Genomic DNA, 26,620 nt, shown 5'->3' with positions numbered 1-26,620 from the left:
ATAGGATACTTCCTGTTGGATGGGGTGCTTCAGAGGGGCTTGGTGCTTCAGAGCTCTGGTGACCTTGGCTATCTCTCTCTAAAATCTATCTATTTAAGGCACATTCCCTGACACCTGTGCCTTCTGGGTTTAGTCAGGAGCACTAGAAACAGAGGGAACCAAAAACAGCTCAGGTCTCACCTCTTACCCCCCGAGAAGGGAGGACCTAGCACCAGCCATGCCCTCTAAGCCCTCAGCCAGGTGAACTTACTTCTCATGCCCACTCCACCAACTCCTCACCTGGTATCTGTCTGAGTGGTGCAGGTCATCAGTCGCAGACGAGTGTGGTGATGCTGTCGGAGACTCTCCTTCCCTCTTGATGGAAGCAGACAACAGGTGGGACTGGAAGAAGAAAAAGGACATGTGGCCTCAGGTGGAATGAGACCTATAGTCAGTCCTCTAGAGTTTCTACTCCTATGGAGCTTTTGGGAGAGAGGCAAAGAGAAGGAGGGTGGAGGGATAGAGGGACCACTTGGGATTCTGAAGGCATATGGTCAGATCCCAGGAGTGTGGTCATGGGAGAGGATGGCTCGACTCTCAGGGTGGGAGAGGGCCCAAATCTAGATCCTAGCTAATACCTACTCCAGTGGGGCACACTCCCAGCCTACTCCCAGTGAGCAGGGACAATACATGCCCTGTTCTCCCTTAGTGAGCAGAGACTCTGCAACCCCCCCTGAAGGGTTGGGGGTAAAGCCACATACTGGCCACACACTGCCTGCACCTAACACAGGCTGGTGGGAGCCCTGCTATGGAGACAGTAAATTAAATAGTATGTATGAGTTTCTTGCGTGCAGCTAGAGATGTACGCTGGGTCCATTTATCCCTGCGCTGTGACAATGACCCGAGCAAAAACCCCAGCAAAACTAATCCCCCCGTGTCAATCCTACACGGACTCTTCTACATACGCCTGCAGTTTAGATTAATAAACTGTCTGCTTTAAATTGTGTGCGAGCGTCACAATTCTAAATACCACATGGCACGTTCAGCCTGCTCTTGCTGGCTCTTGCCAAGGCCTGTTCAGCTGCAAACTGGGGGCCTGGAAGCCTGAAAGCAATCCATACTTCCTCCCCCCACCTTCTCCAGCCTGTGCAGCTCTAAGCCAGAAGCATACAATTCCCTAGGAGGCCTCCCCAGCCTAGAAAACCATGCCAAATCGCCAGTGACAGCCCAAAGAAAGCAATTTGGGAAAGATGGAGCAGCCATTTATCCTTCATCTCCGACTGAGCCGTGGGATGTGACCCGCATGCGGTGGCCATGCTGCACATCCTCAGGCGAGGGCCCTGGGAAGGGAGGGGGCAGCTGCTGGTTGGCAGGGCTCCCTGACTCGGCCTCACCCCAAGAACTGCAGGAGGGAGACTGGGAAGGGCCTGGAGTGGGATTCCCTGCTACTTGGAGCCCCTTCATCACCCACCCAAGCTCAGTGGTCACCTAGCAGGTGACCAGGCCCCCAGCTCAGAAAAGGGGTGGGCAATGTCCTTCCCCTTCTTAGGTCCCAAGGAGGATGCTGAAGAGGGGGAAACAATGTATCCCTGCCCCCCACCATAAGAGAGCTCACACTTTGTGTTCCCTCCCCTCTAGGTTAGAAGCCCTGAGAGGCCTCAGCATTACACCTGGGGCAAGTGGAATAAAAAAAAGGTCACTGGCGCTTTTTAAACATGGACCAAAAAGCAGTAAAATGTGTTTTGAGAAAAAAAATCCCGGCATTAAATCATGACTTTTTGCCTGGCTCTTCGCCTCATTAAAAGTGGCCTTTTGGAAGGTAAAATTATCATTGTAAGCGATAAGATCTTTAAGAAAATAATTCACGGCTTCTTCACCCTTTAATATGATAGCCGCCACCGGCTAATTTTTTTCTTAATGGCAACGAGGCCATCAATCTTGTCGAAGGCCCCCTCGCCCTCTCCTCCTCCTCCCTCCCTCCCTCCCTCCTTGTCCCTGTCTTCTCAGTCTCCTGCTTCTACCTCATGCCTCTTCCATCCATGACCTGCTTCCCTAAAGCCTCAGTCAAGGCAGAGGCCAGGCTCTGAAATGGACAGCTTTGGGGGTGTAAGCACGTATTTGGAAGTGGCTGAGCAGTGGCCTTTGCCTTGGAGTCTGGTTTTCAATAAGTGTGGGTGGTTGCAGGAATCTGCATGCTTCACCTTCCTGGCTGTGTGCTCTCATCTGGGTGTGTGCATCTGTGAACAGGGGAACTAGGTATGGACATGGATTGCTTCTGTTTGTCCTTAGCACACCAGCCTCACTGGGGTCCCCTTCTCAGCCCTGCCAGCCATGCTCAGGTGTCAGTGGTTGTAGTAGCCAAACCAGCAGCTTGTCCATGACCTACCTTCTCCTATAACCACGACCGCAGAATGCTTCGAGCTGGGCCAGGCTCAGAGAGTGTGGCTCCCCACCTCTATAATCCACAGCTGCTTGTCAACCCCTGCCTTTTCTCTTAGGGTTGGGAGGGCTTTGCTTCCTTGGCCAGGGTCTGCACCTGATCCCAGGCTGGACCAGCTTGCTGTGTGTTGAGTGATTTCCTGAATGAAGGTGTAAAGTCCACTCCCACCCTTTATAAAGGCCTGCAGGGGAGTTGGGCCAACCCCTGGAGGTAATATTGTCACTCTGGAGCCTTTTTCCCAAACTGCCCTCTCAGAGGTCGCCAGTGCCTTTAAGGCCTCTAAGTACAGCGGTCTTCTCCAGCTCTTCTCTGACTGCTTACCACATGTATGCCTTTCCCCTTAGGAGTCGGCGATACCACGCTCTCCCGCGCCCCTTCTAACTCATGGCTGTTCCTCCTCTACCCCTTTCCTGTCTCCTGTACCTTCTCTGGATCCCCAGTGCAGGAATCCCCAGGCTCTCTCCTTGGCTTTGCTCTAATTTCTCCATCACTCTCTCTGACTGATTTCATCCATCCCCAAAGCTTGGACACTCACTCCTCACTCCCTATGAAAAGGGCTAAGGATTCCTGCCTTTCCGAGTCACGAGAGAACTTAAGAGACAGGATGCGGTGGGGTGGGGAAGGGGACACTCACTGAGCGCGAGTTTAGTCTTCCTCCCCAGGTCCCCACCCCCTCAAAATCATCCCCCTTGGGGAAGCAGTACCATCTGCCTCTGCAGCCACCTATGAGAGTTCTTGGTACAAATAATGTCATTGTGCTGAGGCCTCTGGGGCTCCCTTTGAGCCAGCTACTTGCCCTTCACTTTTCCTTTCTCCATCTGATGCTTTCAAGCTTCTCTTCCATAGTGTCTGTTCAGAGGGGAAGACTGTCTCCCCAAATGAGTCCAGCATCCTCTGTGGCTCCCTGTTTCCCTCAGGACAAAGCGTGCACACACACACACACACACACACACACACACACACTCCACTGTCTGGCCTCTAAGACTCTGTGCTATCTATCTTGACCTGCATTTCTATATTTTCCTTTCCTTGCTACAGCTCACCTTCCTAATTTGAGTCTCCCCAGTCTTAGAGTCTGGATCCCCACACCCCCAGGCCATTCTTGGCTTTGACCCTGTCCTGACTGCAAGAGGAAGAAGTCAGAAGAGCATACTCTGGCTCACACTCAGACTGCACACATATACACTCAAGCGCACAGGGCAGCCCTAGGCCTCAGGCCAACACTGAAACCCTAGAGACAGTTGGGGATTCAGGAAGAACTCCTTTTATTCTCAAGAGGAACCAGTTCTGGGTGGGCCTAGGTTAGGATGGACAGGAGGAAAATACACAATTGGCCACCTACCTTGGGAGTGCCTGGAGCCATGGCATCCTTCAGAAGGGAATTCTTGCTGCCAAGAAAGAAGAGAAAAGGGTGACCATTCTACTTGCTGCCCAGGGCATGCAAGAGTAGAATAGCAAGAAGACCCCAAAAGGAGAAGGCATAACCAGCCTAGCCCAGCCCAGCTTGGCCAAGCTCCACCCAGTCCAGTCAACCCCCACTGGCCCTGCCGAGCTCAGAGTCCATCAGGGGCTAGGGGCTAGAGCTGGCTCCTGGGAAGGGGATGCAGACGCTAGACATGGTGGGCACCTCCATGGATCTGAGGAAAGAGGCTTTACCTGACTCCTGGTATCAGCCCTGAGGATTCTGCCTGTCCTGGGTACCCCCTTTCCTCCACCCTCTGTCCCCAGCCTGCTCTTAGCTCCTATGGGATTGGGGTGATGGAGCTGACATGGTTCTTGTCAATTCTCCCTCCAACACGCTGCAAACTGCGTTAGGCCAGGAATGATCTCCCCCTGATTCAATTTGTCAGCCCCAGGCCCTCTGGCATCGGGCGCGGCAGGCGGGCGGGAGCTGGGCCCTGAAATATGGTGGGTGGCTCGGAGCAGACGGGGGCGGGGGTGGGAGGTGATGGATGGGCTGTGGGGGAGGCGAGGACTGTGTTTAATAACAAAATTGGTATGCAAGACCACATCCCTTGCTAAGCATGAGTGATCCAGAGCCACAAAGTATTACAAATCCCCGCTAAACAGATGCTGACAATGGAACAAGACGTATCAAATCAGATCCACTTCAGAAACATTAATATCCCTGTTCCTGTCCCTCCCCCCCGCTGCCCCCACTATGCTCACCACATCTGTGCTCACACATTCACGCACGTGCACTCGCTCAACCTCACACACACAGATACACGCACACAGAGGCGCTGGGTGATACGTGCACGGAGGCAGACACAGCCCGTTCGCATCGGGTCCCTGCACAGACACAGGCACAAGCTGTCCACGTCAAGCACACCCACAGAGAGCCATAAAGCACGGACACACAGACACCCCCCCAAGGCAGAGCACATGGGGCAGACGCGGACTCGCTGGGCGTACACACAGGGAGCACCCTCAGGATAAGACACAGACACACCCAACACATAGGCAAAGGGATAGGCAGGTGCAGAAAAGGCGTCGTTGTCACCCAGGGTCATTTTGCCCCCAGGGGACATTTGGCAATGTCTGGGGACATTTTTGATTGTTACAACCTGGGGCGGGGAGTTTGCTATTGGCATTTAGTGGGTAGAGGATATTAACCATCCTACAGTGTACTGGGTAGCCCCTCACAATAAAGAATTATCCAGCCCAAAATGCCAATAGTGCCGAGATTGAGAAACCCTGGTATAAAGGCAGGTACACAAACATCCACTGTCTATCATGCTGCAAATAGTCACGCAGATACATGTGGTCATACCCAACGGCTCAGACGAGCAAATGGATGCACAGGCACAGAGTCCTATTCCCAGAGACATGTCCATAAAGACACATTCACAACAGCCACCCTACCTGGGTGAAGGGCTGCTCCCCAACCCACATCCACATAAACGCTTAGATAGAGGCACCCGCATGAACTGACGAAGGCAGACACATGGACACCCCCCCCCACAGACACATATGTCACAGTGCAGGGGTCCCTAAGCTTGGCAGCAGGGTAAGGCTAAGGTATGAGTGTAGAAACAGAGCTGTCTGCCTGTCTTATCACAGCGGGGGCATCGCAGACCGGGAAGGACAGACAGACCAGGTTCCATTCAGTTGCACTTTGTTCATAAACGGTCCTTATATTCCTGCTCCATGACCGGCCCTGATCTAGGTACTGGGCATCCAGAGAAGAAACTGGGGGGCTCTTGAGGAGCAAGTAGCTTGTGAGTTCATGACTTTCATCATTCCTTCACTCTTTCATCCCCTCAGTCAACAAGCCAGGCGCTGTGCCTGGCCTTCAGATACAGAAATGAGGCATCCACTGTATGACATTGTTCTCACCGGACCCCTGGACTGAGGTCTGCGTATTATCTGAGCAGGATCAGGTTGGAACAGAAAAGGAAAGAATGAACAATTACTGTGCACCCACCACATGCAGCAGGCATGGGCTAGGTACTTCATATATGTTATCTTAATCTTCACAGAAATTTTACAAAGTTGACTAACAGAGGTTAAGTGACACCTCTCTGCTCATAGTCTGGATTTGAGCTAATGTCTGATGGAGTCCAAAGAGCCACTTTTCCATGGCCCACCCTGCCTCCCTAATGATGCTCAGGGGCTAGGATGGAGGGCAGAGCTCTGAGATCTTTTTCTCTCTGTGCTTTGGGGAGGGTCCTGCTGACTCTGGGCTTTAGTTTACTCTGTTGATAAATAGAAATGGGGACACAGAATGTCCAGTCTCCCTGGATCTTTTCCTGGGAATTCCTTTTCCTTTCCCTCGTTTGGAATGGTCCTACCCCAGACTTCTTCCCTCTCTCCGAGCCTGCATCCCTGCCCTACCTTTCCTCTGACTGCCTGATCACCTCCAAATGGGCATGGTCCCCCAGAGGCAGGAGTCTGGCGAAGAACCAGCCTTGGAGAGGAAAGGTCTAAGCCCCAGAGCTGCAGGCAGCCCACCTCCTGCCCAGCCTATCCGCTCAGCTCTGCCTACTGTACCTCCCTGTTTCCACAGCCCGCCCCCAACAATTTCCTCCCTTGCTCAGTCACTCGCTGCCTAGTGATCCATGGGTTTTAAATTATAACTGGGACCCAGGAAACGCGTTCCTAAGTACAATATTCATGGGCTGGGCTGACACTTTTAATTAAGGTGATTTACACTGAATTATCCTTGGAAATAAAGAAATGGTGCGCTGCCCGGGAATAAACCACCATCACCAGCCGCCTCTGTAAGTTACACTTCGTTTTAATCTATTTGGGGAATTGTTTATCTAGTTCATTACCCAACCAAACACCGAGGCCGGCCTTAAATAAGGCTTAAGTGGGGGTGGGGGCACTGCCATCTCTACACCCCGCCTCTCCTCCACAGTCGCCCAGCCTCCCTCTGGCTCCTTCCAGCCCTTTTAAAGCGCTGACCAGAGAGCCAGCCTCTCAGTCTAGAGACCAGAACTTGAAGCGGGTTTGGAAGCCTCCCAGAAAAGGTGCCTGAGCTCAGATGCGGCCAAGTCAAGCCTCACGTTCAGCTTCGTGCAATCTCTCCATGTCCAAAGCCTTTTCCTCTGGGTGGAAACTCCTGTCTGAGGCTCACAGAGAAGTCTGGGGCAGCCCTTCTGCCCACCTGCCCTTCAATCTTCAGCTTCCATCTCTGTTCCTACCTGTTTATCGGTACACACCCAGGCTCCACCCCATCACATCTTAGCATGTCCAGAGCCCTGTCCATTGTCTCCTTCCCTCAGATACTTGCTTCTCTGCCATAATTACCCTTCCTGTCACCCAAGTCAAAAAACTCTTCCTCCTATGTACCCAGCAAGTCATCAGCTAAGTCCTCTTGCTTCTTTCTCCACCAGTCTCTCGTCATTCCCTCTTCCCGCTGCCACTGCCACTGTGCTAGCTCGGCCTCATCACCTGTCCCCGGACCAGCCCGGCCTCCTCCCTGGCCTCCCTGCTTCTCCCTCCAACTCATGCCCCACACTGGCCGCAGAGCGATTCTCCTACAGCTCAGCTCCCTCCTTGCGGCTCAGCAATGTTCCAATTCCCCATCACCTCTAGGACAGCCCTCCAGCGTCGCAGGTCCTCCGCCATCGTCCTCAGTCTAACTTTGCCCTCCGTGTTCTAACTAGCCGAGTCCTGGGGTCCAAGGGGACCCTGTGCAGGACTGAGAGGGGAAAGAGAGAGGATGGGGTGAGGGGAATAGCCCTGGATCTCGAACGTGAAAGCGCTCTGAAAAGTGTGAGTCTGTCAACAGGAGTTCTGACTCTTCTTCCTGTGGGGGTCTATGTGTCCGTGTGCCTGTGGCAAGCGGTTCTCTCGGTGCGTGTGAGCACATCCGCGGGTGTTGGAGTGGGGATGTGTGCATGTGCCTGTACATCGTGTACATACGTTTCCACCTGTGTCCGTGAGAAGCAGCCAGCCCTAGTTTGGGAGCTGGAAGGTCTCTCTCTGCTTTTCTGTGTGAGCCCTGGGGGGTATCTGAAAAAGCAGCCTGCTTGGGGTGGGGGGACAGAGGGAGATTGAAGGTACACCACCAGGCCCACCCTGAAGGGCTCCTTGGGGAGCAACCATGTGGATGGAGGGACAGTCCCTCCTGGGTGAGGCAGAAGTGGGCTGAGGGAGGGCAGGGAGGGCAGAGGAGGCAACGGCAGGGTAAGCGGAAAGGGAACAGCTGGAGAGAAGGGGAGAGAAGGGGGGAGCAGAGAGCAGAAGGGATCACGGAGCAGAGAGGGAAGTTCTGGGGAGGAAGCCTCCAGCCTTGTGCCAAGCATGGGGAAATGCCCCCATTCGGGCTCTCTCCTACAGGACTCAGTCTCCCTCTCTGTGAAATGGCTGGTAGAAGGCCACCCCCAGCTCGGGGAGCTGAGGGCGGGGAGAGAGGCGGGGAGAGCCAGGTGCCGGTCCGTCTCCGGCCTCCTCTGCTCGGCTCCCGCCTCCCGCGCGCGGGGCAGGGGCGGGGCGAGGGCAGCCAAGGCTGGGGCCCTCCCCGGCTAGCCCGCAGGGAGCCGACACGCTCCTGGGGAATTTATCACGCACCCAATTACAATGTTAATTGGCAAGTTCCTGAAATCAATTAATTCGCAAATTTTTTCCAATTAAAAATCCAGATAAATCACGAGGGCGGCGGCGGGCGCGGGGCGCGGGCGGGGCGCGGGCGGGCGCGGCTGCCCTTGAACGCCTTTGCCGCCGCCGGCTGTCAGCGCGCGGCCGAGACAGATAAAACCATCGACCCGTCGCCGCCGGCGCTTCGGCTTTATCGATCCGACGGGAATTTCACTTGCTGTGCAGATCCCGCTGTCCGGCTGTCAGACACCGGATGGGGGCGGGGGCGTGCCCGGGGTTAGGGGTGCTGGGCTGCACCCGGACGTGAGGGGCACAGAGGCGGGGAGGCAGCCCGCAGACGTGAGGCGTGGCACAGATGTGGGGGTTCTGGGTGGGGAAACGGGCGTGGGAGTCGGGGGCGCTGCGAGGGGCTGTGCGGGAGGAGGGACAGGCGCAGCGTCACGGGCGGGGGTGGGCAAGGAAGGCTGTGGGCAGAAGTCAGGTCCCGGGCAGTGCAGGGCTGAGGCCGTGGGGACAAGGCTGTGAGCGGCAGAAAGAAAGCTTGGACCCCCATTCTCCAGACCCGCAGGGGTACACGCAGGTCCCGCCATCTCTGCCTCTATTCTCTGCTCCTGTTGAGGGGGAGTCCCCCGCTGGGAGCAAGTTACCCAGAAACCCTTCTGAACAGGCAAGGTCTGGAACTCACCCGCAGAAGGAAGGGTGCTTCTTTCGCTCTGCCGCTTCCAGGCTGGTCCTAGGGCGCACGTCTGTGCGCATCTGTGCGGGTGCATGTGCGTGCGTGTGTGTGCGTGCGTGCGTGTGTGTGTGTGCGTGTGTGTGTGTGCGTGTGTGTGCGTGCGTGTGTGTGTGTGCGTGTGTGTGTGCGTGTGTGTGCGTGCGTGCGTGTGTGTGTGCGTGTGTGTGTGTGCGTGTGTGTGCGTGCGTGCGTGCGGGTGTGCGTGTGTGTGCGCGTGCGTGCGTGTGTGCGTGCGTGTGTCTGTGTGCGTGTGCATGCGTGTGTGTGTGTGGTTGGGGTTAAGAGCATGGGCACTGGAGTCAGACTGCTTGAGTATAATTCTTATCTTTACCACTTTATTAGCTGTGCAACCTTAGAGAAGTCACTTAACCCCTCTGTACCTCAGTTTCCTCATCTGTAAAATGGAGTTAATAATTATTACCTACCTCAGAGAGTTGTTGTGAAGATTAAATAAGTTAGTGCAATGTAATACCACTATATGCTGTAGCACATAGTGAGTGTTTAACAGGATTATTATCCTCATTAGCACAGTCTTCAGGGTAGTTCTACGTAGTCCCACAAATTCTTTCATACTTTTCCCTTCAAGAGGCAGAGCTTATAGTTTTATTCTATTCTCCTGAGTGTGGGCTGGGCTTGGTGACTAGAGTCTAATGAATAGAGTAGACTATATTGGAAGAAACAGTGTATGACTTCTGAGACTAGATCATAAAAGGCATTGTGGCTTCCTTCTTAGTCTCTCTCTTGGATCACTTCCTCTGTGGGAAGTTAGCTGCCATGTCATAAGGAACTTGAGTGGCCCCGTGGAGAGCCCTGAGTGTCCTCCTGCCAACAGCCATGCGAATGAGCCATCTTGGGAACTGGTCCTGCAGTCCCCGTCAAACCTTTAGACAACTGCAGCCTCAGCTGACGTCTTGACTGCAGCCTCAGGAGGGACTATGAGCCAGAAGCCCCAACTCCCTGCACCTACCCAGCTAAGTTGTTCCTGAATTGGCCCATAGAAACTGTGAGATAGCCCTGGCTCATTTGGCTCAGTGGTTAGAGTGTGGGCCCATGGACTAAAGGAAGGGTCCTGGGCTCGATTCTGACCAAGGGTACGTACTTCAGTTGCAGGCTTGATCCCTGACCTCGGTTGGGGCTCATGTGGGAGGCAACCAATTCATGTGTCTCTCTCCCGTCGATGTTTCTCTTTCTCTCTCCCCCCCCCCCTTTCGCTCTCTCTGAAAAGCAATGGAAAAAATATCCTTGAATGAGAATTAAAAAGAAGAAAGAAAAGAAACAGATAATAAATGTTGTTTCAAGCTGTTCGGTTTGGGGGTAACACAGATAAATAATTCATCTTCCTTCAAAATTCAGCTTGGGCTTCACGTCCCTCAGGAGGCCTTCTCTGCTCTGTGTGGGGGCTGGGCCTGGCTGATGGCCCCACAGCTCCAGTCCTTCCCATAGAGCAGTCTCCATCTCTCAGGGTTTCTAGTGCCTGGTTCTCCTTACTCCCAAACAGTGATCTTCAGAGGGTGGGGCGTTTCTCATTCACCTTGGGATCCCCTGCACCCTGCACAGGGGATTAGGTGAGAGGGTAGTAGGAAGGAGGATCAGTCTAGTTTGATGACTTGAACTAAACTGGTGGGGGAGGCTGTTCCTCTGTAGCAGACTGTATTTTCCAAAGATGGCTGCAGCCATATCTCCCATCATGCATGCTTTTCTATAACATTAGCTTGCCTTTCTCCCATCACAAGATGGGGTGAATGTCCCTTCTCTTTGAATTTAGGTGGGGCTAATAATTGACCAACAGAATACAGAAGAAGTGACATTAAGTGATTTCTAAGGCTAGGTTATCAAAGGTGACTCAGCTTCCATAGTTGGCGAGAACATTTGTTGTAGAGCTCTAAGCTGCCAAATAAGAAGTCCAACTACTACAAAGCTGCCCTGGAACAAGAAAGCCCGGGTCACATGGAGAAGCCACATGTAGGTACTTTGGTCACAGCCCCAGCTGAAGTCCCAGATGACAGCAACATCAACCACCACACCTGGGAGTGACAGAGCCTCCAGAGGATCCCAGCTCCCAGCTAAGGAGTCTTCCCAGGCCTTAGACATCCTGGAGTAGACACAAGTCATCCCCTCTGTGCTCTGTCTGAATTCCTGACTCCACAGATTCTATGAACATAATGAAACGGTTGCTTTAAACCACTAAGATTTGGGGTAACTTGGCACACCCCTCCTCTGCTCTGTTTGATAACCTGGCTTCTCCACAGGACTATCTAGGAGGCTTCGCCCAGTTCTTGAGGGAGGGACAGAGGAGGTGGGGTGAAGGAGGGGACACACATGCCTGAACACATTCTCAAGACTGTCACCTTTCAGACCTGGAAATTCATAGAGAAGGTAGTGTTTACTCCCCTGGATGGCAGCACCAGGCTGCACTTCTGGTGGGGCTATGAGGCCTGCTGCTGTTACCCTGCCCTGAGGCTCAGCATGGCAGTGCAGGGCTATGGCATGGCTTATCCCTTTCTAGCTCCTCTTGTGCCCTTTAGAGACTGAGGCCTGAAGAGGGGTCACTCTCATTCCATCTCCAAAACTAGAGCAATAAGAGAAAGGCAGCACTATTCAGCTGGAGGACTGAAAGCAGAGTGGAGGAGAACGGCAGCAGGGCCTTGTCTTCTACCTAGAGGCTGGGGTGTGGGCCAGGGGGCTGCTCCTTGGACTTGGTAGCTAGAATCCTGAGTGGAACCCTCTGGCAGGCAGGCACTCCTGATAAGTTGCTTACCTGGTGGGCAGTTGGGCCAGCTGTTCCAGTTCTTGCTCCATATGCTCCTGCATCTCACTGGGCCTCAGCAGGACCTGGCAGATGGGGCAAATAGGGGCCTGGCTGTCAAACAATGCTGCTGCCTTTTTCTTACCTGGTGAGGGAAGAAGAACAGACAGAAATATAAACTGGACTGGTCTGTGCAGGGAAACCCAGTGTCCTAATCCTTTGACCCAAACCAGCTGATGCCTCCTAAGGCTTCTTGGGGAGAAAGGTGAGCGGGTCTCAGAGCTCATGAGCATCACTCCTCTTTGCAGCTCCAGAGGCTGTGGTCACGAACGGCACCTCCCCAGCCAGCTGCCCCTCTCAGAAATCTATCAGGACACAATCGATGCTCTAGGCCAGCGATTTTCACCCGGTGTGCCGCAAGAATTGTTAAAACATGCAGTACCTGACCATTTAGTCAGGGGCACTGTCCTCTTTTTCCTTAGATTGGCAAATAAAAAAAATGACAACAGCCAACACAACAATAGCCATCTCGTGTGAATGAATCAAAACTACACCTTTTTTTTGGTCAGATAGGCAAAAAATATATTTTTGGCATGCCATAGAATTACAGTAATTAGGTTATGTGTGCCATGAGATGAAAAAGGTTGAAAATTGCTGCTCTAGGCAATCAAACCTTGATCATTTCATTTCACATAGGTTAGTGGAGGTCTTGGTTTAATCATACCATCACCCAGAATATCCAGGGCCCTCTCTGTCTCTCCTTTCCCCTCCCTGCTTCCATACTCCCCAAATCTGGAGAATGAAGAAAAGAGGGAGAAAGGGGATCCATTCCTGCAGTCATTCAACAAATACTGTCTGCTGTCTGCTCTCAGCAGTGGGACACACACTATAATCAGATCTAGTCCCTGCCCTTGAGGCCCTCACAGCTGAGTGGAAAAGCCTGAAAAGGCCCCGGTGAATGCCATCTTTCAGGGTGGCTTTCCCTCCCAGCTCCTCACTTTCCCCAGGGGCCATTCTTTCACAGCCTCTTCTTTCCTCGTTCTGCATCCTGCCTGATCTTGTTCCTTCTTCTGGCCCTAATTCCCACCTGTGCCCCACTGACTCCAGAATCTGTATCTCTACCCGGGGCCCCTCCCGTGTTCTCCAGACCCCTATATCCAAAGGCCTTTTGGACACCAATGCTTGGATATCCCCAGAGAATCTGAAACTCAACAATCCAAAAACGAGTTTTCAGCTTCGTCACCCCTCCCAGACCTGCTCCCCTTAAGCAGTGCCCATTCTCAGTTAATGACACCTAGTCGCCCATGCCAATACCATTTGTCTCAACCCCCACATTTACTTAACCACCAGGTCCTGTCCGTTTTCACCTTTGATATTCCCGGAACCTATCTTCTCCCTGTTCAGGCTGGGCCCCCTATCACTTGGATAACCTCACTGGCCTCTGTGAGTTTCACAGATTCTGGGGTCTCCCCTCCATAATATCCTTTAAATTGTGTGCTCCCAATACACAAGCACATGTGGGTATAGTGCTGGCTATACTGGCTTGGGGGCCAGCTGGGAGCCTAAACTCTGTCCCACTCTGTCCCTGATGGAAACCAGAACACACCATGCTGTGAAGGAGCCTGAAGGTTGCCTAGCACACCCCCTTTGGATGCCTAAACCTGCTCCCTTGCCACTGTCCCCACCCAGTGCTCCCCTGGCCTCTGCTTATAGGCATAGGGTTGAGGAGCCCTATTTATCTAGGAACATCTCTGCCTATCCATGTGAACTCTGACTGGAGAAAGGACTTCTTTAGCTTAAGCCCAGATCTTTCTACATGCTTCTTCTGCCCACTGGGGCCCGGAGAAGGTCCAAATCACTTTTGAGAGAGAATAAGCCATGCCAGTCATGGTGAAGATGGGCTGCTCGAGCAAGGTTGCCAGATTGAAAATATAAGATGCCCAGTTAAACCTGAATTTCAGATTAATATTGAGTAATTTTTAGTGTAAATATGTCCCAAATGCTGCATGGGACATACTTAGACTAAAAGTTATTTGTTGTTTTTCTAAAATTTGAATTTACCTGGATACCCTGTATTTTTATTTGCTAAGTCCAGCAAAGCTATGCTTGAGGGAGCTCCCAGTTTTGGCTGAGCAAAGAACCACCTTGCTTTGACACAGACTGAGGATAACCATGGCTCTCCTGGATGCCCAACTGAGTCATCTGAGAGCTCGAAGGAAGGAGTAATTCATTCTGGGTATGTGTCTTGAGAAGTGGAAAAAAAGAAGACTTAACCAAAGAAATGAAATTTAAGTTGTGACTTAGAAGTGTTCCAGGCAGAGAATGGGAGCAAATGAATGAATGAATGAATGGGTTGTGAGTTCCCTGTGGGCAGGGACTATTTCTTATCCATCTTTATGTCTACAGACAACTGAAAACAGACATGACATAGAATAGATGCTCAATGATGACGCAAGGGAGAGAAGAGGGAGGGAGGTAAAGTAGGGAGGTGAAGTTGTCCTGGAAGCCAGATGACCTTTGCAGAGCTGGTGTCAGCTGTGCAGGCTTTGTTTGTGTCAGGGTGGGGTAGGTAAGGCTCTATCTAGTCTGTGTGGTTAGGTCTCTGAGGAGGGAAATGGGCCCTACTGATCATATGCTTTGTCTGTGCCTCAGATGCTCAGGGGACAGCTGGCAGGCAGCTCTGAGTAAAAGAAGCAGATGTAGGCCTGGTCTGGGAGTGAGGAGATGAGGATTTGCATCTTAGCTCTGCCTCTTAACTTCACTCAGCTAGAGAATCTCAGAGTTGAGTGAGACCCTAGATACTCTCCAGGCTGTTATCTTTATTTTACAGATGGGAAAACTGAGGCTCGGGGCTGGACAGGGGCCCTTGTACTTGGCTCTTGATCTCATTGCCTCATTTATTTATAAATTCAGCAAACATTTATTAAACAATTATTCTACTTCAGGTATTATTCTGGGAGAAACTGGAATTCAGAGATAAATAAAACACATTCTTGGCCTCCAGGAGGTGACACGCTAGTAGGGAAGCCCAAAGGGAAAGTTAGTGATTCCAGTCAGTGCAGCCTGCTCAGGGCTGAGGGGGGCATGCACGGGTGCTCTGGGTGGTGGCAGGAAGGGGCCGGAGTGGGGCTGCTGGGGTCCAGGGGAAGGATGAATAAGAGAGTTAACAAGGCTATGGAAACAGATAAATGAGGCAAGGCCTGGGGCTTAAGGAGGGAAATGGTAAGAGTGGAGACTGGAGAAAGAGGAGGATCCAAGGCATGGAGTCTGAGCTGAAATATGAAGGTTTAATTAAGCCCCTTCTAGCCCGGGATGCCAACTCTGGCTCTTAGGACCCCTAGTGCCCAGATTACTCCTGCCAAGCCCAGCACCAGGCTTCAGCATTCCCATATACTTGTTCTCAGTTCACCTGTCTTGCTGCCACAGGTATCTACTTTTCTGAAACTGAAGCTTGGCCCCAGTTTCCCTGTCAGGACAGTGGGCCCTCTTCCTGGCTCCTAGCCTCAGGAACAGCATTGACGGGGATCTGCGGAGGAACCCCGCAGCCCGTGTTCTCCATCCCAACACCATTTCCTCAGGGGTTAGAGTGGTAGGTGTCAGCATGGCCATGGGCCTCCTGCTCCCCTCCCCGCTGTGTTCCCTATAATTTTATATTGAGACCTGTGGTCATGACGTGGGTTTTACTGCACTAACGACATGGCCTGCCCAGGTTTAATGACAAAATCCATACTCTGGCCCTGGGCCTGCTCCTCGTTTGCATAATTCCCAGAATACAGCTCCCTGAAGCTTTTGACCTGGGCCATTACAGTGGCCATAAAATGGGCCATAAAACCGTTGGGGATGGCCAAGAGGAGGGGGCTGTGGTCTTGCAGGGATGGGAATGAAGTCCTCAACCCCCTACTCTTCCTAGGCCTGGGAGGAGGCATCCTCTGGCTCTTCTTTTCCACGTTCCCAGGCTGGAGAGGCCTCCAGAAATCCTTAGCCCAGCTGCCCATCTGATGCAGAAATCCCTTCTCCAACACCACTGCCAGCATCACAGGTAGGCACACCGAGCCCACCAGCAGCAGGCTGTCAGAAAGCATCTCTCCTTGAGCACCCCTCACTCCGGCCCCTGACCTCCCACCGCATAGCTGGCCAAGCTCTTTGCCACAGGTGGGTCTAGGTCATCTGGGCCTATGTTGTATCTTGTCCCACTTCAGGAGGCCTCGTTCCCCAGGGAGGTCAGCAGCGGGCCCAGGCAGCACGGTGGGGAGGCATGGGAAGCACGAGGGGATGGGGACAGGGACTGGGACCGGCTGTCAGTGCTAAAGATGATGAATGGGGGAGGTGAGGCGCGAGGCCCAGTGTTATCGGCAGTAGATGGCAGGTGCGGGCGCTCGCTGCTCCTGCTAATCCCCGGGCGCTGCCTCAGCCCTTGCACTGATAACGAGGAAATGGGACTGACAACAATTTTTAGCTGAGAGATTCTTCACCAAAATGCCAGGCGGCCGGAGGTCTGACAGCGCCTGATTGAGTGTGTGAGTGTGTGGGGGGAACGCCTGCAGCCCCCTCCCCTCCCATGCAAAGATGGATCGCTCATTCCGCCTCCCGTCCACATTCATTACCACACCTCCCTCCCGCCACCCCGGTTCCCACAGCACCTGCCACCTCCACTTCTGTGCCTGCCGCAGGTATCCCCTGAAGTGAGAGGAGAGCGGGGAGCCCTGATCCTATCCTCAGCTTTAGGTAGGGCGCCTCAAGCTCAAAGAGCCGAGAGGTGACTGCAGAGTCAGGGCTGAGAGTCAGGCCCTGCCTGGAGGCTGCCTAACTGTGTGGCCTCTAGAGGGTCTCTTTCCCTTTCTGAGCTGCTGGAATATCTTCCCCACCAGAAAACCAGAGGCTTCAACAGGAAATGACTGACTGTGGGCTGTGAGGGGGAATATAAGCATGCTGAGGAGAGAGGAGGTGTCAAGCCAAGTAGCCTTTTCCTTGCCTGGGCCAGGCTCTGGCCAGTCCAGCCCTCAAGCCTTGGAACAAGGCCTTGGGCACCTGGGGTCCCAAATCAGCCCTCTGCTGCCCCCCTCTGTTGGGAACTGCTGACCATTGGGAGCAGGGCTGGCATGGTTGCTCCTAGGCCATCTTCCACAGCAATGCCTGGTGCAGAACAGCACTGGAGGATGCGGGTCTCATTCAAAGGGAAATTCTCCCTTCCTAGGTCACTAACCCACGTTTGGCCCTGCGACACCCATCAGGTGATGGTCTCTCTGGCTTGGCCTGTTTGGTTTTGTCCCAGCTCTGTTTCTTGTGGTTCCATTCTTGCCTCTGTTTGTTCAAGCAGCAAATCCCAGCTCCATAATCTTCTCTCTACAGACCCTAAAAGGCAGGGCTTACCTGTGTGGCGCCTACTTAAGAAGGAGGAGGGTTAGAATGAGGAGAAGGGTTGACTCCAATGACAAATGGCAGTGGAGGCTGGAACTTTTAAGCGTAGGTAGGTGTATATGCGTGTGTTTGTGTGTGGACGTGTGTGTGGCCTGCCCTTCCTCTCCCCGCACCCCAGCAGAAGGGCTTCCATTTCCTAGTGGCCAAGACATAGAAGAGCCTTCAAGCAACAGTCAATAGCTACTCACCAGCTGTGAGACCTTGAGCAAACCACTAAACACTTCTGAGCTTTAGTTTCTTCTTGTGTGAAACAGGGATAATAATTACTAACTCCTAGGACTTTCGTGAGCATCCAATGAAATCAAGGCTGTGTATACAGGATGGGCCATTATTACCTCTACCAGGACACTAGCATGGCTTGTCACTGTGCCTGTATTTACCCCATCCTGTATCTGGTCCTCTTTCCCACTATGACCGAGGTTTTCATCCTTCAGTAGGCAGGTACCCTGGCCCTTTTGGTCCCCATGGAGTTCCTTCTTATCCATCCATACCCACACGTCCAGTTATTGGTTTGTGTGTCGGTATATCTGTCCATCCAGGCATTTATCCACAATAACAATAACAACTGTTTACTGAGTGTTACTACACGTTAGGCTGTAGGTTTAGTGCTGCACACATTTCATCTCATTTAATCCTTACACTAGTCCTGTGAGGTTAGGTATTATTATCTCTATCATACTGATGAGAAAAAGGGAGCTCAGAACAATGAAGTGACACAGCTGGAAGGTTCAGAGCAGGGATTTAAATCCAGGTGTTTCCGACTCCAAAACTAGTGCTCTTAACCATTGCACAGTACCCAGCTATTTACCTATCCATCCACTCACCTAGTAATGATTCAATAATATTCAAAAATGTCAACTGGATACTGACAATGGGTCTGCTAGTACGGATGCCATGCAGTAACGAACAAGACAGACACATCGTCTGCCCTCAGGAAGTTTAGGACCTAACTGTGGGTAGAGATATTAAGCCAACGTCCTCAGAGTATTCTTAGAAAAAGGGAACTACACAGAGCTTACACAGAGCTTGGGAGTATAGTACCTGGTGTGGGAGGTGAAGGAAGTGATGTTTAGCAAAGGCTGCATGGGAACCAGTCAGGCAGTGATTATGCAGAAGTGGTGCTCTAGACAGGAAGCAGCAGGCCTGAGGTGCGGAGGGGAGAAAGCCTACGTGAAGATTTGAAAAGAGTTCAGTGTGGCTGGAGCAGAGAGAGTGAGGGGCAGAGTGTTGACACACGATGGCAGAGAGGCCGGGTCCTAGAGGACGTTTAAAATTACATTAATGATTTGGTTTGTTTTTTCAAACATGCAAGTGAGAGGCCATTGAAGAGTTTTAAGTGGGGAAGTGACGTATTGGACTTGCATTTTAAAAAGATCATTCTAACTGCAAATGCAGGAAGGCTGTTTAGGAGGTTATCTCACTAATTCAGGTGAGGCGTAATGGTCACTTATCCTGGCACCGTGACGATGATGGAGAGACAGAAGCAGGTGGGTTGGACATGGGGATAAAGGACAGAAAGCAGTCAAAGATGACTCCAAGGTCCTGGCTTGTGCACCTGCTAGATGGTAGACCATTTACTGACTTTTGGAACAGGGGGCGAGCAGCAGGCTTGGTAGGGAAGAAAATGAGCTCAGTTTTGGATGTATTCAGTTTGAGGAACTAAGACATGTGAAGACATCCACATGAAAGTGCTGAGTGGACACTATATGTAAGCCAGAGCTGGAATTATAGAACTGGAGACATTGACATATAGATAAGAATTGGAGTTCACGACCGCATCCTCTGTGACTAGACAATGTCTGGCATATGGTAAATATTCAACAAACATTTACTGAATGAGTGAATAAAAGAACCGTGTTAAGAGTAGGTGAGATTACTTGGGGGGAGAGGGTGCAGTAAGAAGGGGCTGAACAGAACCCTAAGTAACTCCAACAAGTGGGAGACGGTTAAGTCAACAAAGACTAAGAAGAAACAGCCAAGAGGAAGACGAAAACATTGTGATGCCACTGAAGCCAAGAAGGGAGGAGTTTCAAGGAAGGGGAATGTTGTGGAAAGGGTCACATGCTGCCGAGAGGGCAAGAACACAAGGTATGAACGGTGTCCCTTCCACCCATCATATCCACAGTACAGCTGCCCCCCACTTCATCTATTCTTCACCCATCCAAACCACCTAATTACTCATCCCCTCTCCCCTCTCACTCATCCCCTGCCTCCTCCTCTCTCCAGAAAACCATGATTGGCGCCTCTGCTGAGTGCGGGACAGGAAGAGTTAACATGCTGACAGACGGCATTTTTTACCTTCAGTCAATATGAACAAGGCCCCAAGACTATGATTCCAAACATCTGGATTTCATCAATATGTGATCTGTCATCGTATATTGGCATTCCCCAGTCCCTGCGCCAGAGCAATGCGGCTGGTTTTATTAATACGTCAAATACATTATCCGTGTAATACACTTGTCTGGCTAGGGCCTCCCGCTGGGGCGGGGCGGCGGATTTGAATGTATGATGAATCAGTTTGCATTACATGTTCGTAAGTCATCATTTGTCAGGATTAATAGGCATCCCTGGTCGAGGAGGTGGGGGCGGGGCGGGCAGAGGAGAGACGTGTATTTAGCTGTGGCCCATACTTATCTGCCTGTGCCCAGAGATGCCCTGAAAAACAGCTGTGCACCCTCCTGCCCAGACCCCATGGCAGTGGCTGGTGCTCGAGGGGTAGAGGTGACATTTTTAGCAGTTTTAGAGTCGCTTGGAACCAAACAGGCCTATTTGTCTCTGCTTTGGGCTTGCCAAGCAACCAAAAGGGATATGGCAGGGACCATTTGCACAAGCTGGCTAACTCCTGCTCGTCTTTTGGGACTCAGAATTCCTTCTTCAGGGAGCTTCCTCTGACTTCCCCAGATTGTACTAGGTGCCTCCTTTGTGCCTCTGTGCTACCTCTAGTTACACAGTGTTATAATTGCCTATTATGTGTCTGTCACCCTCTTTAGACTATACATTTCTTGAGGGCAAGGAGTAAGTTATTTACTGCTTGCAGCCCCAGCAGCTAGCAGAAGGCATAGCCCAAAGTAAGAGAATAGTACTGTAGTAGTAAAAGCAGAAATCAATAAATATTCTTTGAATGAATGAGTAATGATCATTGGCCTTGCTAAGCCCCCCAAAAGATGCAGATGTTAGTTGGGAGGTGTTGTGGGGTTTTCTCTGATTCCTTGCCCCCACCCTGACCCTGGTTTCATCATCTATCTTACTATATATGCTCTTCTTCCTTCCATAAAACACGTGCAGACCTCCTCACACGGCACCAGGTTTCTTACATGTGACATATATACGCAGATACAATACTCAGGGGTGACAGGTTCGTGCCCACATGCCTTTGCCAACTCCCAGGCTCCCTCTATTCTGCTGCAGAAGCTCAGATTGGCACTACCCACTCCACACTGCCTCCTGCTAGCTCCAGGTCCTTGTGAAACAAGAACCTGCCTGGTGCCCTGACCCCTATTGTGATGGACACGATTTACTGTCTTTGGCAGTAGAGGGGGCCTAGATTGGGTCAGACATGGCTCCTGGGTGGCCAATGATAAACATCTGCAGGATAGGCAGGTGGAGGTCAGCCTGTGTGGATAGGTTTAGGCTCAGACTTGGGCTGCAGCTGGAGCCAAGGGCTCAGGGCCAAGGCACAATCAAGCTCACCGAGTCTTGGGCATAGAACCTGAACCCTTCGCCTCATGAGCTTTTGCTCCAGCCAAGTATACCAACCAGCCTGTTTAGAGGCTAGTGGGGCTTCAGGGGTCACAGCTATTTCACACCACTAACCTTAGCTGTCCCAAACACAACTGCAGCCTCTCTCCTCTTCTGGAGCTACAATTCAGTTCCCCTCCTCCCCCAGCTAATAACTTCCAGACAGCGCCCTGTGCTGGGCCAGGCCAGTGGTGGGTGGGGCAGGTGGGGCCTCCCAGAGTTCCCTTGGAGCAGGCTTTATAAACTTCAGAAAGGGGCCCAATTCAGGAAAATCTCCACAGATGGACATGCACACATGTCCTCTCAAATGTCGACGTGTGCACGTGTGGGCATTGGCATACACAGGTGCTCAGACAACTGTGGGTATTTTTTCACATCTAGGTAAGCACACCTGAGCACCCACGCACATATGCAGACACAGACCAAGTATACCTGTATCCTCTTGCCAGCATGCCCACACACTTCACTCTCCCCTTGCTATGGAGCCAAAATGCTAGCACTGTACTGTTTAAAGTAAAGTAAATCCAAGTGTGCTTTACCCCCTGCTGGCTCTGACTATGGGCTTATAAAAATGAAGTGGGAACCTCCGCAGCTGTGAGCAATAAATCGTGAACCGCTAAGGAGGGCAGTGTTACCTGCTTTCTCCGCTGGTGGGTGGAACTTGGGCCACTGGTTACAAGTGCCTGCAGGACTGGATGGCAGTGGGCCAGCTGCTTGGCCTCAGGCACTGCCTGCTAGCCCAGCCCAGGCCAGCTGTCTCCAATAGACCTTCAGGGTCTACAGACCCAGAGCCCCAGGGGGTGAGCCAGGACCAAGACAGAAGCAGAGAGAAGTCGAGGAAGAGAAGGGCTGGGGTGGGCAGAGTGAGCAAGACAGCCACGTGCTGCTAAGGCTGAGGGGAGCCCTCGCATCTGGAGATCAATTAGCATCAATTACTGACTTCATTTAATTGTCGTCCAAGATGAATTTGTCATTTTTAGCTGGGAATTAATGGGAGACCTTCACCTCTCCCTGGCAGCAGCCGCAGAGCCAACAGCGGTCACCTTAGCCTCCTAGGAGCCCTGAATCCTGCTTGGGGTTGGGGCCAGGCAGGGGCAGGCAGCTAGTGAGGCTTCTGCTCCCTGGGTAAGCTCTGGCCTGCCCCAGGCCCGGCCAGCCTGGCCCACCGGAGCCCAGGGCCAAGGTGGGGGCCGTGGGTCCTGTGTAGCAGTCCTTGGCAGCCTCTGGCTTCAGCCAGAAATTAATTTGCTGGGCTGAGCATGTTTACCTTTTCCCAGCAAAGGCGAGACAGTAAACAGCGGACCAGCGGCAGAAATTGAATTGATAACTGCATCAACGTGCCAGATAACGCCTAAAATAATACGCCGATAAGGAAATTCGATTTGATTTGCTGCTGCGCATCAGATTGGCCCCATCTGTAGCTGCCTGTAATCATTTTCAATTGCGTTGGGAAACCTTATTTGTCCTTAAATATTTCTGTCATTTTTCATTGCTGGCGACAGATCCTCGGGCAGGTGGCAGGGGTGCTGCCTCTGTGGGCGCAGGGCGGCGGCCGAGGAGGAGGAGGGGTGGCGTGGACTCCAAGGGAAGGAGGCCGGAGCAGGCAGCCGGGCGGTGACAGCTGTTCCTCCAATCAATCACGCTGTCGACAGGGAGGGACGACTGGCTGGCAGAAATTGAGTTTGCCTCACAGGGGACGATTGAGCAAATTAATAGCCCATTAGCCAAGCAGTGACCTGAGAAATGAAGGTGCAGGGGTTCCTGCTCACTCAGGCCGGCTGGGGTGGGGCAGGGCAGGAGGAGGGTCTGGGGAGGGAAGACCCTGGTGGGAGGGTTCGAAGAGGAGGGAGGGAGGTGTTGATGGGATGGGGAACCTGGGTGTGGGAGTGGATGATGCAAGAGTAGAGAAGTGAAGTTGGGGGAGGCGGGGCAGAGATGCATCCAGTTTAGCAGAGATGCTGGGGAAGGAGGGGGGCGGAGGGGGCTCCACTGAGGTCTCCTTACCATCTTCCCGTCATGCCCTGTGGGGCCGAGTACCGTGCCAATAAACTCCTCTCCGTCCTGGGTCCCTAGATACTCCCTTTACTTACCCTCTCAGCTTTCCCAAACCCTGCATATCCCCTGGAGACACCGCTTCAGTGCAGGCTGCTTGCTCTCCCAGCTCCAGGCTCCTCAGGCCAGGAGGTAGGGTCAGTGTCTTCCTTAGTGCTCACTGCCACTCCAGACCACTGCTCCTCACCCTGTGGGCTCCGAGGTCAGCTACCACCCTGCACCCCCGTCCCTGTTATGCCCCATCCTCCACGTTCACTGAGGACGCTGGCACTCATCCGTCCACCCCAAGCCTTCTCGCTGCCCGATGCCAACTCCTGCTACTTCCCTCTGTATTGCACGTCCTCCTGGAGGACCTCGTCCACAGCCTAAACTGCTCTGGGGGAGAGCTCCCCCTCCCCCAGACCCTCTGGTGGCCCCTGTACCCTCTTTACTTGCCCCTCACTTTATTCTTCCATCGCCCAAGACAAGATTCTAGCCTGGACCCCAGGAAGCATCACGTCAACGCTCTCTTGCCAACATACTCAACCTTGTTACTTCCCTTGCCTTTTCCACAGTCCAACTATTCTCCTTTTTGTCTCATCTAAGCACAGCTGGAGGAAAATCACAAAACCACGGAGATATGTGCCAATGAAAATTCATAGTGCCCAAGTTCAGCACTACTAAACAGTCCTTTGACAGGCCCCTGGTCAGCTCTGTCTCCCCTTTCCCACAGAGACAATCCAATACTATTTTACTATCTTGAGTCCCCTCCTCGTCTGTCCCTCTCTCTCCTACTAGGTGGCCTTGCTTCTTATTTCACAGAAACTTGAAGTTCTTAGGCATGAATTCCCTCAACTTCCAGATCCACACTCATCTCCTTTTTTCTTCTGATTTTGGTGGAAGAGGTACTCGCCCTCTCCTGTTTTAGCTTAATCCCTTCTGCTGTACTTGGAAACCCTTCCTGTCCCTGTTCCCTGGAAAAGCTGCTGTGGTCCCCCCCTCCTGCATTCCCCCTTTTCCTCCTCATGCAACAGTCTCCCCCATTAACAACATCAACGACTCACCCCTCTCTTCCATATGGCACCTGGCAGCTAATGCCCTTTCCTTCTCCTTCCCTTTTCATCTAAGATGCTCCAAAGAGTCTTACTTGCTGTCCATACTCCTTTATCTCCTAAACACTGCTTCTTTTTTTTAAATCCTCACCTGAGGATATTTTTTCCATTGCTTTTTAGAGAGAGTGGGAGAGAGAGAGAAAAAGAAGGAGAAACACAGATGTGAGAGAGACACACCTATTGGTTGCCTCCCGCATGCACCCTGACCGGGGCAGGGGATTGAGCCTGCAACCAAGGTACGTGCCCTTGGCTGGAATCGAACCCAGGACCCTTCAGTCCTTGGGCCAATTCTCTAATCACTGAGTCAAACCTACTAGGGCATCCTACACACTTCTTAACTCATTGCAATCTGGTTTTCACCCACACCACTCTACTCTCAGTCAAACTGCTCTCAGTCAGATCCCTGATGATCATCATTTGCCAAATATAATGGCTATTCCAGCTATATTCATTTATTTGTTAATTCAATAAATATTTGTTGCCTTCCATGTACTAGGCACTACACCAAGATCTAGGGATACAATGAAATTTATTTCTTTATGGAGCTTGCAAAGTAGTGAGGCAATAAAATAATTATTTAAAAATTGTAAAGTTGCAGTTGTGCCAAAGGGAGGTGAACAGTGCAGTGGGAGCCTATAAGATGGAGATTTGCCTGCTCAGAGGAGTCCAGAAAGGATTCCCTGAGGATGAGACACAGGCTGAGATGTGATGGATACGTAGGAGTTGAAACAGGGGCACACAGAAGTTCTGTAACTTGCCCACGGTAACCCGGTGAGTGGTGGTGCTGGGCTTTTAACAGGCAGTGCAGTAACAGAGCCCATGCTCCTAATACTCCGCTCAGCTACCCTCTGGCATTAGCTGTTATCCATAGTCGCCCACTCCTCTCTCTGCGCACTCTATGCGTCAGCTCTACTCTGGTTTCATTCCCTCAGTTCGCACCTCCGGTCCTGACCCACCTGTGTCCCAGATTCTCTACTTGGATGTCCCACGGGCTCTTCGAGTTTAACTTGCCTGAAACGGGACTTACTTATTGCTAGACCTGCCCTCCTCCTGCTCTTTCTATTTCAATGAATGGCACCACCATCCACAGGCCTCCTTACATCGGCAATCTGGACTCTTAGTCTGTACTCAGGCTCCTACATCCAGTAAATCAACTTCTTAGCTGTTTTCACCTCCCAAGTATCCCCAGAATCAACTTCTTTTCTCCATTGCTCTAGTTCAGGCACCATTATCTCCAGTCTTTACTATTAAGTTTCCTAACGCATCTCTCTTCCCTCTAACTCATTTCAATCTTCAAGCTAGAAGGATCTTCCTAAAACACAAATCAGATCCTATCATTCAGCCACTTAAGACCTTCCTCAGTTCCTAAAACCCACAGTATAAATTCTGAACTCATACAAGCCCCTCTCCAACCTCATATCCCCTCCAGCAATGCTGTGTACAAGACCTACCTCTTCACTTAGTATTCTCACTGCCAATAATGGCCACGACATCCATCTCCCCATGGCCAGCTTGTAACACCTAAGACCATACCACACAATACTTCCTCTCTGAAGCCTTCCCCGATAATGAATTACTCTTTTCCATGCTGTGTCTTTCATATGTCTATACCTCTATGATTATACACAGCATGTAGTATTGCAAGTCATTGTTTATCCATCTGTCTCCCCTTGTAGACTCTGAGCTCCTTGAGGGCAGGGAGGGTTCTGCTTCATCCTGGTACACTCGGGACCTGACACAGGGCCTGGCACAGAGTGGGTAGCAGTGTCTGTTGAGCCTCATCATGGTACTATGTACATCGTGCATTAACTTTATTTCCCCATGAATATGTAGCATGTACATTTATGATCTTATATTACATGAGTACATTATATTATTTATCGTACATAAACCATTTAGTGTGATAAATCCCAGTCAACATGACTATCCCACAGTAATTCAGTGGCCAAGTTCATGGGAGGAGGGCTGGAAGGGCCTGCAGGAGAATGTGCAGAAAGAGAATGAAAGATGCCAGTGGGTAGGTGGTAGAGGTGCGGGGTGAGAGAAGTGGGAATAGGGGAAGGAATGCAATCGAGGTAATGTTGAAAATTCCTTTTGCTTAAATGAAACCTGGCTTCACAGTCAGTGAGGGACAGAGACCCCAACAGTTTCAGAAGGTAGAGGTTCCAAAAGGACAGAGGCTCCATAGCTTCTGTTCCAAAAAAATCTCAAGTGTTCATAGGCCTGGTGAGAAGAGGGTGGGCAGTGACCACCACGTGAACACAACCAGACAGTAAAATCCCAAGCCTAGAAACACTGACAAGTAGACATACCCACCAGGACACCCACGTGCTCAGAGAGGGTCCCCAGCAGCCTCCCCCATCCCAGAGCCC

The 26,620-nt window shown here is 51.8% G+C and overlaps 1 protein-coding gene across 2 annotated transcripts in view; it reads right to left on the bottom strand.

Moving 5' to 3' along the window:
* The window catches only part of RNF220 (ring finger protein 220), a 211,548-nt gene that overhangs the window by 23,464 nt on the left and 161,464 nt on the right, over positions 1–26,620 (bottom strand). For both annotated transcript variants that reach the window (XM_081145245.1, XM_081145244.1), the window contains exons 3-5: positions 11,962–12,094; positions 3,762–3,807; positions 280–381 (exon numbers count right to left, since the gene is read on the bottom strand). In XM_081145245.1, the coding sequence (XP_081001371.1) occupies positions 280–381; positions 3,762–3,807; positions 11,962–12,094 (281 nt within the window). The remainder of the gene's footprint in view (positions 1–279; positions 382–3,761; positions 3,808–11,961; positions 12,095–26,620) is intronic.

This window comes from Miniopterus schreibersii (assembly GCF_964146895.1).
Source record: "Miniopterus schreibersii genome assembly, chromosome: 8".
NCBI classification, from domain to species: Eukaryota; Metazoa; Chordata; class Mammalia; order Chiroptera; family Miniopteridae; genus Miniopterus; species Miniopterus schreibersii.
This window is presented reverse-complemented; position numbering and strand designations above follow the sequence as displayed.